Source organism: Phlebotomus papatasi, chromosome 2 (genome assembly GCF_024763615.1).
Source record: "Phlebotomus papatasi isolate M1 chromosome 2, Ppap_2.1, whole genome shotgun sequence".
In the NCBI taxonomy this organism is placed as follows: Eukaryota; Metazoa; Arthropoda; class Insecta; order Diptera; family Psychodidae; genus Phlebotomus; species Phlebotomus papatasi.
Window position 1 is genome coordinate 20520386 of NC_077223.1, and position 15585 is coordinate 20535970.

The following is a 15585-nucleotide window of genomic DNA, read 5'->3' on the forward strand; positions in this document are numbered from 1 at the left end:
GTGTCCTCGGTAATAGTCTTATAAACATCCTTTGAAAGTTTGAACTCATTTTGACTCTTCGTTTGTTTAGTTGCTATCCTCAGTTTTGTGTGACAGGTCAGAGAAAAAGTAACAAAAAATATTTGTGCAAAAAACTCGTTTCTCATTTTAAGAAAAATACCGATTTAAAATATATATATACTATATATTTTAAATATATACTAAAATATATCTACTTTTTACTGAAAGATATGTCATTTTACTTTGTATATTTTATTTTTAAAAATTTGAAAAAAGTTAAAATGTGAATTTTAGAAGCAAAAAAAAGTTTTAAAAAATTTATATTTTCTCACCTAGCGCCTCTAAACTAAAAGAGATAATGAAGAATGTATGGTTTTTTCGACTTTATTGAATCATAATTGTGGCAAAATGACACATATCCTATGGCTAAAGCATAGGATATGTGTCATTTTGCCTCTGAGTATGGCTAAAGCATAGGATATGTGTCATTTTGCCTCTGAGCTCCACAATTTATCCTATAAAATATTGTTTTAAAATTTTTTTTCAGATAATTAAAGAAAACACTGTTACGACGTTATTACACTTGCACATTAAAATTTTAATGTGATTCACATTAATTGTCGCTTGTGAGCGTCCAAATACGTTATTTGTGTCTTTGAGACACTTAATATTTGGGGTTTTTCTGTTTATTGATAAAGAAATGGACTTGGCCTGAAAAAAATAAGTTTAAATTTACCTAAAGCATAAATATTTTTCACACTAAAAAATTAAATAGAAAATCGCATTAATTTTTCGCATTAATGCTATAAATCAATTTATATCAAATTTTGCGGGCCAAGTCTAACTTTTTATCAACAAATTGATCAAATTTTGAATATAAAATGATTCAAACACACAAATTACACATTTGGACTCTCACCAGCGACAATTAATGTGAATCATATTAAAATTTTAATGTGCAAGTGTGATAACACAGTTAGAGGATTAACCACTCTACATATTTATTGGAAAATGGGAAATTAACTATTTCTCATCACAATTTTCCTATCTGCTGATAATGTATCTTTGTTTCAAATTAATTTCTCGTTATGTTATCCTCATCATCATTTTCAACGTTTCAATCGCATATCTCTATTAGGGTCGCGGGAGGACATCTAGGTTAGCAACCTACGCCTGTCGATCCTGCGCTACTTTAGGAAGATGTTTCTTATTATAGTTTCTATTTTATTTTTCAATTTTATTTTATTAGTTCTTTAAGTTCTTTTCCATTACTTTCTTTTTGAATGAAAATGTTGTTTAAATCGTTCAAATGGTAGCTTTTATTTTTATGGAGTGAAAAATTGTTTTCCATTTTTTCCGTATGCAACATTTTCAGAAAAATGAGACTGATGACCGACACCTTATTTTTCTAATACATTTTTCTTTTTTTTTCAGTGTATTAACGAACAATTTTCAAAAATTGCGTGTGCTGTCATTTGGGTAATTGTGAATTGTGACTAGCTTCAGCTTGCTCTAAAATCCCCTTGAGAAAAAAGATTGTGAAATTTCGCTTGAAAAACCTGCATTTCGGGAATAAAAGGCCCATCTGGCACGGTAAGTAGCATCCTGGAGAGTCAATCCACATGGATTGAGTGGAAAAATGGGAGGAAACTGATGAAAAATTGTCCATTTAGGTGATTTTCTCTGAGCGTCTGGAGTGAGTAGCACGCGAAGAAAGAAAAGCCTTCCATTTGCCCTTTTGCGCGCCCCAAATTGTCTCTGTGAACTGTGGTATTGGTCTATTTGATGTGCAGCATGCTGGACAAGTTCAACCAGCTGATCCTGTACGACTGAAAACTAGTGAAAACGCGTCTTAATAGCACAAAAGGGCGTCCACTGTGTGTCTCTATTGGGTGAAGGTTGAGAGTGTTCTGTGTTTTCTGGGTAGAGCATCCCGTGGTCCGGGAATGTCTTCAAGTGGTCGGGTGAGATTGGCTGGGGCCTCGGGGCCAGGTACTTCTAGTAAATCCGTGGTTTGTGCGTACTATGCGAAGGGAATGTGTCGATTTGGGGAATGCTGTCGTTTTGCCCACATTGATACACCTCCGGAAGCTGTGGAGGCTCCAGAAAAGACTCCACCTGTAGCCGGAACATCCGCACAGACGGCTATCAATCCTGGTGATCCACAGAGTTGGGTGCTAGCTCCGGTTTTTGTGCCCAAACAGCGCATTTCCGATACAGATGACCAGAAATTGTCCTATGCTGCTGTCTGCCGTGATCCAGCAGCTGCTCCAGTTGCAGATGGGGAGGAATTTGCAGCTGCTGAAGCACCTGTGTTGGAATTGTGTCCATATGTGAAGATCAACGAGGAATTTGGCACCTGTGCCTACGGAGATGCCTGCGTTTATGCCCATGGAGATCTCTGTGATCTCTGTGGACAATTTTGCCTCCATCCAACCGACGAGGAACAACGCAAGAGTCACAATATTCAGTGCATTAGGCAGCACGAGAAGGACATGGAGCTATCATTTGCCATTGCCCGCTCAAAGGACAAACTCTGTGGCATTTGCTTTGAAGTGATCATGGAAAAGTCCGGACGTGATCAGCGATTTGGCATCCTGCCCAATTGCAATCACATCTTCTGCCTGGAGTGCATCAGAAAGTGGCGACAGGCTAAGCAGTTTGACAACAAAATCATCCGGTAAGTCCTCCCCTGTGACCATCTTATCACTATTCCATCTAAATAATTATCTCTCTTATCTCTTCTATTGCTCATTTCCACGATGAAAAAAAAGAGGTTTCCGATCTCTCACATTTTATTTGCCTTGAATCTAATAAAAATTTCACGCGATCTCTTTTCTATGTCCGAAAAAAAAAGAGGATTTTTGCATTTCCTATTCTTCAATCATCAATAAATTATTCAGATTTGGGGAACGTGGAATGGGGAACCTCCCAGTTGGCATTTTGTCTTTCTGGTGAATTCTTCGTAGAGCTAAATAACACTGAAAATTATCAAGAAACAATAAAATTTGCTTGTTTAAGCAAAATAATTGCAAACGATCTTACAAAACTGTTGAAAAAAAAAATTCCAAAGAAAATTCACAGAGTGCACGAACCTACAAGTTCAAGCACTTTATGAACATCCATTTAAAAAATAATTATTAGATCTTGTTCTTTATTTATTAACAATTTAAAATTATTCATCAATTCTAAATTAGTTGGAACTATTGGAATGAAAATAAATTGACTTTTCAATAAAAGATCAATTACCGATTCGTTACCGGTTCAGACCGGTTTAGAATTACAAGACCTTTCTAAAGAATCCAATCTTGGCCAAATCGGTTGACATACTCGCATTTTAAAAGGCTTTTACAACCTGACCTTGAAAAAAAACGTTGAAATTCATTTAATTGTCACAGTTGAAAGTGATTCAAATCGTCGCCGAAATGGTTTATCACAGCATAAAAATGAAATCACCCCGAATCAGGGCAATTTTGTACGACTTCTGTAAAAAAGGTATCGGAAATTTCTCAGCTTAAACGAGTTTAACGATTTCATAGTTTTTTCACACTGAACAAATCCTTTTTAAATTTGCCTGTCCACAACCGATTTGAACCGATTTATAAATCACTGAAAACTCGTCTAAAATAGCTTAGAAGTAGTACAGTGGGTGTCAAAAGTTTGTTGCCTCATATTCAGGAAACCAGGGTATGAATTCTGAGATGCGTGAGTTTTTCACGTGAGAAACTCACGGTTTTTAGATCGTTTCCTGTAAGCCTTTGGTGAAGTTTTCACAAAAAATCTCACATGAAGCACTTACAGCATCTAAGAATTTACATGAAAGTTTTTACGAAAGCCTGACAAAATGCATACTAAAGGTGATCTAAAGAGCCGTGAATTTCTCACGTGAAAAACTCACCATATCAGAATTCATACCCAGGTGCAAGAAATGATAGAAAAAATTACTTTTTAAATTTTTTTTTTGCAAATTAGTAGCCTGTTATCCGTAGATCTTATTTATATATTTCGAAAAAATTATTGCATTTTATTTCATATCAAAAATAATTGTTTTCTAAAAGTTGGTCAATTTTGAAAAATCAAAAGTTTGTTGCCTCATTTGAAAAGTTACTCGAAAGGGTCAAAAACATGCAACTAACTTAAAATAAACCGACCATATTTTGATTTTATGTCATTTGAGAGGCCAATGGTGCGTTTGGACATTTCTAAAGTTGTATATGATAAATACATGTGTTTAAAAGTGATATCTACGGATATCAGGGAACTCATCTGCAAAAAGCAAAATTTGTAAAAGTAATTTTTTCTATAATTTTTTTCACTTGATTTCTCAAACATGCATTAGGCAACAAACTATTGACACCCACTGTATAATTGAGATTCCCGTTTATTACCGGTTCAAACCCGATTGGAACCGGATCAGACTTGACAGAGAATCCAAAGCCCAAACCCGAATTCATTCTAAAGGGAAATACGCTCCATAGAGGCTTTATAACTTGACCTTAAAAAAAAAACGTTATTATGCGACCCAAATAGATTCAGGCTAATCCTCAGGAATATTTAGCCTGTAAAATTTGGTAGTGTAAGATGAATCCGTTCTGTGGCTGAAGACCGGGCCGTTATTATGAATTCCCAAAGACTTGGGTGCACAAAGTGCCTTGTCTCTAAAGCAGTCTTCAGTCTAGAGGTTTAGCCCAGTTTAAGAGATAAGAAATTAGAACAGTTAAGCAATATGGCTGAACCATATAAGGGCTCCAGGCCTAATTGCTCGAATTGCCTGTAATACGATTCAGAAAACAATTAATACGAACAGTAATATCTTACTGATCGTATTACTCCACTAGAGTGTAGTCTTTCTAACTCACGTGATATTCCATTTGAAATTTTAAATACTATATATATATATATCTCTCCGGCTTTTCTTAATATTAATCTTATATCTGACACCACGGTTAGGAATAGACTTGGCTATGAACGAGCTTAGTCGTCTCTGGACTTTAGTCGCGAGTGTGTCTAGGGCATAATAAGACTTAGCCATATGGCTTAACTGCTCTATCTTATTAATCACGATTTTATTAGGAAAAATTTTACTTAAGGATTGGATTATTAAAGGTAAGATACCTATAAATTCCCAAAAAGCAATTAAATTGCTCGCTATTTAGGATTTTGAGACCTTTGAGAACTGGGCTAAACCTCTACCGCATTAGGTTTGAAGCCCGTATAAGGTTATGCCCTAGATACACGTACAACTTAAGCCGAAATGCGGCTTAGCTTAATTACAATCAAAATAATGATTTGTAAAAATTCCCATGAGTTTCCTAGTAACTAATCCGTCTCTCGGCTTAATCCGTAAGTGTCTAGGGCAGAGGCGTGCAAGAACCGCGTTGGCGATCGTTTGGGCCGGTTCATCACACTTTGATAACGATTTTTTCCGACTATTGTTCTCGTATGTGGCCCATTTTTCATCACCAGTCACCACCCGTTTCGAAAATAGGTCGATTTTGTTACGTTTCAGCAAAGAATCGCAGACATAAATTCGCTCCAAAAAGTTTTTTCCGACATTTTGTATGGTACTTGTACACCTAGCTTTTCTGTGAGACCAGCCTTATGCAAATGTTCGCTTGTCGGTCTTTTAAATTTAAATTTAACACTTTTTTTTAAATTTTAGTGGGACAATTTTAATTGATTGAATGAGCGAAAGAGAAAATATCTAGAGGAAGTATAATAAATTTTTAGAGGGGTCACCAAAGACTAAGAGTCGATAACTCTTACTGCTTAGCCTGAAGGGCGTCATCAATCAGATCCGAAATTCAAAATTCCAAAATTTTCTCAAAGTATAATCTCTTAGAGAGAGTGAAGAATCGAAATATAAATAAAATGCAAATTAATGAATTAGGTAAATAAATTGCTCAATCTTCGAATCTGCACAAATAACATCTGCGAAACTCTCATTCCTGGAATAATTAAAAAAACTCATTTTCTTATTCATATTTTTGCTGCTTGCTCTATTAAGTAAATTAACATAAAAATTGTGAATTGTTTTTATAAATTGCAACAGCCGCAACAGCATTTTATATTATTTAAGTGAAATGTTTGAAATTGAAACTGTTTACATAATTTAATTTGGTTTTATTACTTATCTTAATGACGTCATTATCAATTTTATAAATAAAATAGTGTCTAAGTATTTACACTTTGTGAAGTGTTCGAACTCGTAAATTAAATCCTACATTGCTATCTTCACAAAGTTTAAGATTCTCTGATCAAATTAAATTATTTTCCAAGATACACTGAGAAAAAAAGAGGGTGCGATTGACTTTTTTTCCTCATAATTTTAACACTTGTTTGGTGTAAAAATATATCAACATTTTTAATGTTAATTTTACACCTTTTTAAGGGTAAAATTAACATGAAAAGGGTAACTTTAACTCCCAATACACCTAAAAAGGGTAACATTTACACATATTTCGGATGAATACTGCAATGTAAAATAAACATTTTCTGAATGTTATTTTCACTTTTTCGGATTTCTCTCACAGTGATCTTTATGAATTCTCTCGAATTTATATATTTTGCTTTCGTATGGACTTTCAGGGCTTGTCCTGAATGTCGAGTGGCCTCAGATTTCGTCTGCCCGAGCACTTATTGGGTGGATACGCAGGAGGAGAAGGCAAAGCTCATTGAAGAATACAAAGCGGCTCTCAATGCGAAAGACTGTAAATACTACAAAAAGGTAAATTTATTTTATTTACTTTGATTTTTTTTTCTATTCTATTTTTCAATGGAATTCTCGATAAATTGTTGTTGCAGGGAAGTGGTTCTTGTCCATTTGGCAACAAATGCTTCTACAAACACGCCGATCGCGATGGAAAGTTGGTGGATTTGGGTGCTCCGCGTCGTCGCTACGTTCAATCTGGTGCCCATTCCAACGAAGTGGAAATTCTGCAGGTAAGTCTTGCAAAATTTCTTTCTTATATTTTTTTGATAAATGCTAATTTTGTTGTTTGAGAGATTATTGAATATTTTTTTTCTTCGGTTCTTTTTTTTCCTTCGTGTGATACAGCAATTGATATTTTGGGACTTTATCGATGCATACGAAATAGATTCAAATTTGTCTGATAGCGATGATTCCGAATGGTCTGATTATTTCTACAATATTGAGTAAAAAGATTGGAACCAGGAATTCGTCGAAATCATTGAGTGATTGTTGCTAAAAAAAAAAACAAACAGAACAAGAGAAGATTTACAAAAAAATATCAAATTCATCAACTTTCCTCGAAATAGTTCTCAGAAGAAAAAAAAACATGAAAAATACGAGAACATTTACTAAGTATCAGCATTATTGTAGAAAAAAAAAGCAAAAGATCTTCAGTGAAGAAAAAAATTAGGAGTCAGTTCTAAAGATAAAACAACCACAAAGAAATTTCAGTTGAAATTGATGGAAAAAAAATTCACTGAGATAAAAATTGAGGGATCATTAGAGAGTTGCTGAATTTGCAAGAGAAATTAATTAAAAGTAACAAAGATTAAAAAAAATGAAACTAAGAAAAACCTTTCAGTGGCAAACTCATTAAAAGAAAAAATAACTACAAAGTGTCTATAAAAGATAAAATTTGTAATTTTTAAATGTTTCACACAAGAATGAATTTAGAAAAGTGAGTAAACAACATTTAACTCGTGAGATTCAACAAACAAAAAAAGAAAGATAAAAATGCATTGAAAGAAAAATTATCTAGAAATTAGAGAATAACTGACAAATTTCAACGGAATGTACGGCGAGAGGATTATGTTTGGCATGAGATATTTAACAACAGAAAAAGATTTAAAAAAAACTGATATAATTTTTTGAAAGACAAAATATGAAAAAGAAAAATCTACTTAGAAAAAAAAGGGTGATTTTGCTAAACTTATCGTTGAATGCTGTTCTTTTTTTTATCAATTACCTTTTCCTTCACTATTATATTAATTAATATTGAAAATATATAACAAATTTAGTACAAGAAAAAAATAAATCACAGACATTTCTTATTTTTTCGGCACGATGACAAATAAATATATTAAATTATCTAAAAAAAAGCATCCCAAATTTATTAAAAAAAAAATAAAATAAAATTCTCTAAAAAATTCAATTGTCCAACTTTTTCCAGAGAAAATTTTTGAAAAATAAAAAAAATAAAAACTTATTAAGATTATTTAGTGTTGTGTTTGCAAAGCAATATAGATGAATTTAATGCGTAAAAGGAATATCTTCTGTTTCTCTCAAATGAAAAAAAAACTTTCCTTTGTGGTTAATCTTAAGGGGAAGCCGGATCCGCAAAAAAAATGTTCAAATACGAATTAAGCAAAATAAAGTGCTGAAAATGTGATATTATTTCTCACCTCTAAATCATTTATTTATAAACAAAAAAACCCTATCTTCGAATTTCACGAACACGATCGTCGTAAGAAGGAAAGATGCCAGCGCCCCTTACGAATGTAGAATCCTATTTTGCATGAAATTGCGCAGGTTCCCTTTGACGTTCGATACTAAAAGCTACTAGACTGCTAGAAAACTAGATTTCGACAAAATATAATTTTTTTACAGACTATGGAAAAATCACTACTTTTATGACCTTAAAATGTTCTTTTAATCAAAACTAAAAAATTCTAGCAGTTTTGAAAATTTATTTTTCTCCAAAAGTTGACATATTTGATTTTAAGATTCAAGTACTTCAAAGTTTCAAAAAAGATTCAAGTATTCAAATAGAAAATCACGGGTGTTAGAAAGAGAACATTCTAGTGGAGTAATACGATGAGTAAGATATTACTGTTCGTATTAATTGCTTTCTGAATCGTATTACAGGCAATTCGAGCAATTTTCCATGGGTACCAACTGTGATTCGGTCAGTTTTCGAGCGAAACGCGAGAGAGAGGCAAGATAAAACAATTGCTATCTTTTTTGCCATTCTCGCAGTTCATGTGTATTAATCTTATATATGTGACATGGTCATGAAAGATTAAGTACTGAAAGCTACCCCTTATTTTTCAATGTTTTTGGATTTTAACATCCAATTTATTTGAACGTTTATTGTCTGCTCGAAAAGGTGTACAATTGTCTATTAAACAGTCAAATTACTTTCAGGATGAGGACAATCCTTTTACTTCTTTTTGTCTTAACCAACAAAATTCTAGCAGTTTGGCATTTGTTTTTCTTCAAAAGTTGATTTATTTGATTTTGGAGAGCAATGTGTAACTGCTACAAATGGCCTTTTTTTAAATTTTTGATTTTAACACCAGATTTATTTGAACGTATAGTATATTGACTGCTCGAAAATGTAGAAAAATTTCTATTGTTTTTACGTAATCAATTTACAAAGAGTAAATTTGTTTCGAGAATCAAGAAAATCCTTTTAATTCTTGTTGTCTTAACCAACAAAATTCTAGCAGTTTTGACATTTGTGTTCTTCTTCAAAAGTTGATTTATTTGATTTTGGCAAACGATGTGTAACTGCTAAAAATGACAATTTTTTAAAAAATATTTTTGGATTTTAACGCCAGATTTCTTCGAAAAGATGAAAATATACATTCGAAACATTATTGCTTTCATGTATTCATTTTACAATTGTCTCATAAAGAGTCAATTTGCTTCGGGAATCAAGAAAATTCTTTTAATTCTTGTTGTATTAACCAACAAAATTCTAGCAGTTTTGACATTGGTGTTTTTCTTCAAAAGTTGATATATCCAGATATATCAACTTTTGAAGAAAAACACAAATGTCAAAACTGCTAGAATTTTCTTGGTTAATACTTAAGGATTAAAAGGATTTTCTTGAAAATCCTTTTAATGATTAATAATACTTAAGGATTGAAAGGATTTTCTTGAAAATCCTTTTAATGTTTAAAAGGGATAAAAAATGGCCCTTATTCAATATTTTTGAATTTTAGACCAGATTTCTTCGAGCACATATTGATTGCTCGAAAAGGTAAAAAATTTGCTACTGCTTTTACATAATCAATTTACAATTGTTCAATAAACAGTCAGTTTGCTTTAAGAATCAGGAAAATCCTTTCACTACTTGTTATCTTAATCGATAAATTCTAGCAGTTTTTTTATATACAGTTTGAATTTATTATTATGTAATCAATTGTTTATACAGCTTTATTTGTGAACTCTTACTGAATGCGAGAACAGATTAAAAAAAACTAATTTATATTTTGATATTGTGCAATTACGACGATTTAGTAATTTAACGTTTTGTCTTTCCAATATCAAACTGCAAGAATAGCACCCTAATTTTACGAAATATCATTACTTTTCCTTCGGTTTGTACATTAACTAAATATACCATAATTATAGATTTGCTCGAACATTCTAGCAGTTTTATATTTATTGTGTTTTTCTAAAACCTAAAACAATGATTTATTTTTCTTTCCATTACTTTTTAAACTCATTTACTCACTGAGAAAAAAAGAGGGTGCGATTAACCTTTTTTCTTCATAACTTTAACACTTTTTAGGTGTAAAAATATATCAACATTTTTTAATGTTAATTTTACACCTTTTTAAGGGTAAAATTAACATGAAAAAGGGTAACTTTAACCCCTACTACACCTAAAAAGGTAATATTTACACCGATTTCGGATCAATACTGCAGGGTAAAATTAACATTTCCGGAATGTTATTTTAACTTTTTCGGACTTCTCTCAGTGCTTACTCCTCGCGGTGAAAAATAATGCCATCATGTGAAATTAGGTTGTCAGTGTCAGGGAATTTTCGGATAATATTTATTGTTTGCATTACAAATCACACATAATTTGTGGTTTATTTTCTGAATATTGCGCTTATATGGGATTCTACATTCGACTTTTAAAAATGCCCCTCTGCTCTAAGTTACATCTTTAAGTTTTAAATCTCTTCCCTTAATTCTGAGGTATGTAAATATTTCAGCTTTTAAACTTTGAATTGATATTTAAAAGCTGTTTCTTGTTCTCAAATAAAGATATTTATTTTGAAATTTTTGAAAATTCTCTGAGCATTTTAAACTTCTTTAAGTTGAATTTACTTAAAAGGTCACGAGGATCTATATTCATATTTTAAATTATGGGACATTGGTGGTGCTTTTTAATAAATGAAATGTCACTAATATTTATCTTATACGGATTTCAGACTGGAGGTTTAGCCCAGTTCCTGAAAGTCTCAGAATTCTAAATATAAAAAACAATTTTATTGATTTTTTCTTTCAAAATGAAATGGTTTGTTTGCCCATAATATTTAGTCCCAATTTTAATACATTTTCCAAAAAATCTTACCTGATAGAAATTAGAGAAGTTAAGCCATATATGACTAAGCTTTAAGTCTGAATCCTGTACCAGAACTTGTAATCTTTAATTTTGACAAGATTTAACTTAAATCTTTAAGCTTTCTTTATCTCAGAATTCAGGACTTTTTTAATCAAATTATATTATGAAAATGTGGGAACTTTTTGTTTAATATTAATTGTATTTAAGTACAAGGAAACGTCTATCAGAGCGAGTGGTACTCAAATCATCTAGTTTTCTCCGGAGCGGAGACGGGAAAATTCCTGCTCGTGGATGATATGAGTGTCACTTGCTCTGATTGATGATTCTCCAAACTCTGCAATAAGAATCTTAAGTTTGAAAGTGCCAAAATTGTTTAACCTTTTAAGGACGAGAAGGTCAAAAATCGGGTGTCAGAAAAAAATCACTTTTTCTGTTATAGAACGAAACATACCTTTAGACGACCGTAAGAAAAATTTCATTTTTGGGTCACTGGTGACCCAATCGTCCTTAAAAGGTTAAATTGTAACAAAATTCACATTGATTTATACAGGCTTCAGACCTGAGGCTTAGCCATATGGCTTAACTTCTCTAAACTTTAATCAATAAAGTTTTTTTGCAAAATTTTACAAACTGGACTAAACCTTTAGTTTCAAGACGGCTTCAGCGTAGTAGCATTACTTAATGCCATATCCCATTTAATGATACCTTAAATATATTTTTTCCGGTGCCTATCAAAATCCCGAATAGGTCGAAATCCCGAAAAGCAAAAATTCTGAGAGGAACAAAATTATACGGAGAATGTATCGAATAGTGTCCCAAAACACAGGAAATTTCTCTGCTTCCAGCAAACTCGGCTGCAATCGTGGAAGTAGCTGTAACACTTTTAAGAATTCGGAATTTTGGCTTTTCAAAATTTTGTCTTTTCGGAATTTTGACTTTTCGAAATATTGACCCATTCTTTTAGGCAATTTCGCAATTTTTGGCTTTCGGGACCTATTTTTTCAATATTACAGAATTTCGCATTGTAATTCTTAAAAATCACAACATTATAAGAAAAAATATTATTTTTTTAATGATGCTTTAAGTGGAATATTTAACTAAGATATGCCACTATCCTAGGTAATATAAAAATTTCAAATAAGAATTTTTTTATCTTAAAGAAGTTAAAACTTCAAGATAAGCTTGTGACTTCAAGCAATGTCATTTGTCGTTCTCAGAATTAAGGGGAAATGTCTTAAAGAACGCTTTTCTCTTTTCTTTCCAAAAATGTTATTTTTGCGCACAAAGTTCACTCTCTTTATACCTCCGATGAACAATTAATTTGCCTTGAATTATATTTTGTTTAAATAAATAATTAATTAAAAGAAATAGCAAATACTTAGAATTTGGTCCGGCTTCTGTTATTTTTGTTAATAAATTTCTTCCTCATTTTTTTTTATAAAAAATATATATAAATAATCTCTTCCCCACGTTAATTAAGAATTTAATAACAAACCCTAAAAAATAACATTAATTATTAATTATGTAAATAGAAGAGGAATATTAAATTCTTAAGTTTGTTCAATTATTACATTTATTAAACAAAAAAAATACAACATCGCTCTTGGCCAGTGGTTTCTTTTTGGAGGCGGATTTTTTTTAAATACAAATATTCGTAGTATAAAAGAATTAATAAAACATTTGCTTAACAAAACACCTCAAAAATGGAATGAAAAAAAATATTACCATAGAAGTAAAGTCAAAGAAAAAAAATGGAAATTGAAATCAAAGTATAAAAAAATCACCTATAAATGTTGTAAACCTTAAAAAAAAACCAGAAACATGAGTAATATCCAATAGAGATTAATATTGTTGCTACAAGAGAATTAAAAGATAAAAGAGGAACTATTACATCGCGTCCAATAACCATTTTAATGATAAAAAAAAGTAATTCCACCGGAGAAAATTTCCATTGAAAATTTTCATCTCCTTGTCTCTTGGCTTACCAAAGTTCTAGATCACAAATAATATTCCGCAAAGACAAAATAAATGGAAAAAAAAGTAATAAACAATGTTGTAATCATATAAAGAATCCATTAAAACACATGAGATGATAAAAAAAACAACTTGCTGTATGATTATAGAAATTAATGTGATAAAAAAAATGCAGAAAAAAATGATGAAAAAAAGTAATATACAGGAATGTCAAAAAACAACTTGTGTCTTTTAATTTGTCCTTCTTGTCGTTTTAGGATGATCCTTTCCTTGATCCCTATTCCATGACCTTCATCATGATGCTCCAGACCCTCCAGACCGATACTCACCTCGTTACCCTACATTCGCGCGCGTTCCCGTGAAAATAATTGATCTCTTTTTATTTAGATAAAAAAAAACGAGTTTTTCAATTTCCAAAAATTGTACAAAATCTTAATTATATTTTTAAAATTCAAAGAATAATTGTTTTATAAAATAAAATTACAATTGAGAAATCTTGAACACGCGGATTTTTTTTACTTAATAAAAAAGCAGTCTTAATTTTGGCTGAAACTTACCTTTTACAGCCATTAAGACTATTGAGGTTATGTTGAGTCTAACCTCTTTAGAACTAACGGACATTTTGAAAAACTAACGACAGAATCTTTAATTCCTTCTACACACTAGATAAATTTATGTTCATATTGAAGAGTTTTTCCTACACAAGAATAGAGAATTTGCTTCAATATGGACATACAGTAGACTCTCTCAAATTCGGGCATTTGGGACCGAAATGTCACCCGAATTAGAGAGTAATTCGGACGATAAACTTTTTGAAATGCAACGATTTTTTGTATTTTTGTATCTGATACCATCTGCACATCTTTAAATAACATAATTTAGGATGTAAGGGAAAAATTCTGAAAGTGATAATTGAAAATTCGTTTATAACAGCCTGATGTAACATTGCACTCCTATTACTGTAAATAATCCGTAAAATAAAATTTTAGACCAAAAATTGCGTTTCAGAACAAGGAACAAAATTGTATCAATGCATCCTTTCTTTAAAAGGCTGTAAAAAATATATTAGTCCTGTTGCCAAAAAATTCTTATCAGGCATATTTTGTAGCTTTACAATAGAGCTCTCCAAAAAAAAAATCTTGAGGCGAAATGTAGTAGGGTAAGGCCAAAGTCTCAAGTTTGAAATGTAATGTTTTTAATAGAAATTGAATTTTTTTGTTACTTTTTAATGAGGAGTGTTTCTTGGAACCTTGTAGACAATTTATCGTCTTTATTTTCACTAAATTCATTTTTAGTCATTTTTAAAGGGAATAAAAATATAGACATTGCATTGGTGGCCTATTTCGGCCACCTTCATTCTCATAGTTCCGTGCCCTCCCGGAATTCTTTCAATGTCTTTTTCAGATCATCGTGCTCGTTGAAGCGACATTTTCTTGTTATCTTTTGCATTGTATATTCTCTACTCTAGAGTACGCAAAACCTAAAAATTCATGGATATTCGAAGAACAAAAAAATGTGGCCGAAATTGCAAGCTGGCCGGAATTTGGCACACTTACCCTAAATTAGATCCTGATATTAATTTTTTTTTTATAGTGAACTGTGAAACATTGATTACAATTTATCCCCGCACTGTTATACTTCAATTTCTTAAAGATAAATTCTCAAACTCAAAATCAAAATAGGGGAAAGGCTCATAATTTTGGACAGTTTCTAAATTTGAACACTTTGAGGGTAAAATTGGACACTAAAAATGAATTGATTAAAATTATGGAATTTTATTTCAATATTCGATGAATAATGAATTATATCTAAATATTTGTTCTTTTTGGAAGATTTTAACATTAAAAATGTTAAAATTTTCGATGATTTGAGTTAAATTTGCTCTGTTGAAACTTCACTGTGAGTAATTGCTTACGAGAAATATGACAGAACTTCGTGTTTACTAAAGTCTTATTTAGCTGTGGTGAAGTGAGTGAAGTACAGTCGAGTTCCTCAAATTTGAACGACAGTTGACTTCAAAATGTAAAATTTGAGGTTATGTGAAGTTTTTTTTTATATGCAAAACTCGCAGAACGCATTGAGAGAAGAAAAAGAAGAAAAAATCTTTTTTTCTGGCTAGCTCGTAGGAGCTAGCCTAGTTTTGTGTGGAGTCTGAATTAGAACTATTTTTCTCTGATGTTTCCTCAATATTATCGTATTATATTAAATTCCTAAACAAATTACATTTATTTCACAATAAATTACATTGATATACTCTCTAAAATTATCTTTCTTAAATTTGGGAAAGTGCATTTAACATGAATTCCGTTACGTTTTTGAAAATATATTCAAATTTGAG

The 15585-nt window shown here is 31.5% G+C and overlaps 1 protein-coding gene across 1 annotated transcript; it reads left to right on the forward strand.

Moving 5' to 3' along the window:
* The first annotated feature begins 1437 nt into the window (after nucleotides 1–1437).
* On the forward strand, nucleotides 1438–7530 carry LOC129803048 (probable E3 ubiquitin-protein ligase makorin-1). The gene is made up of 5 exons (XM_055849370.1): nucleotides 1438–1593; nucleotides 1674–2680; nucleotides 6589–6727; nucleotides 6805–6942; nucleotides 7058–7530. Exons 2-5 carry the CDS (start codon nucleotides 1947–1949, stop codon nucleotides 7157–7159), a joined length of 1113 nt encoding a protein of 370 aa, XP_055705345.1. The 5' UTR covers nucleotides 1438–1593; nucleotides 1674–1946; the 3' UTR covers nucleotides 7160–7530.
* The last annotated feature ends 8055 nt before the right edge of the window (nucleotides 7531–15585 follow it).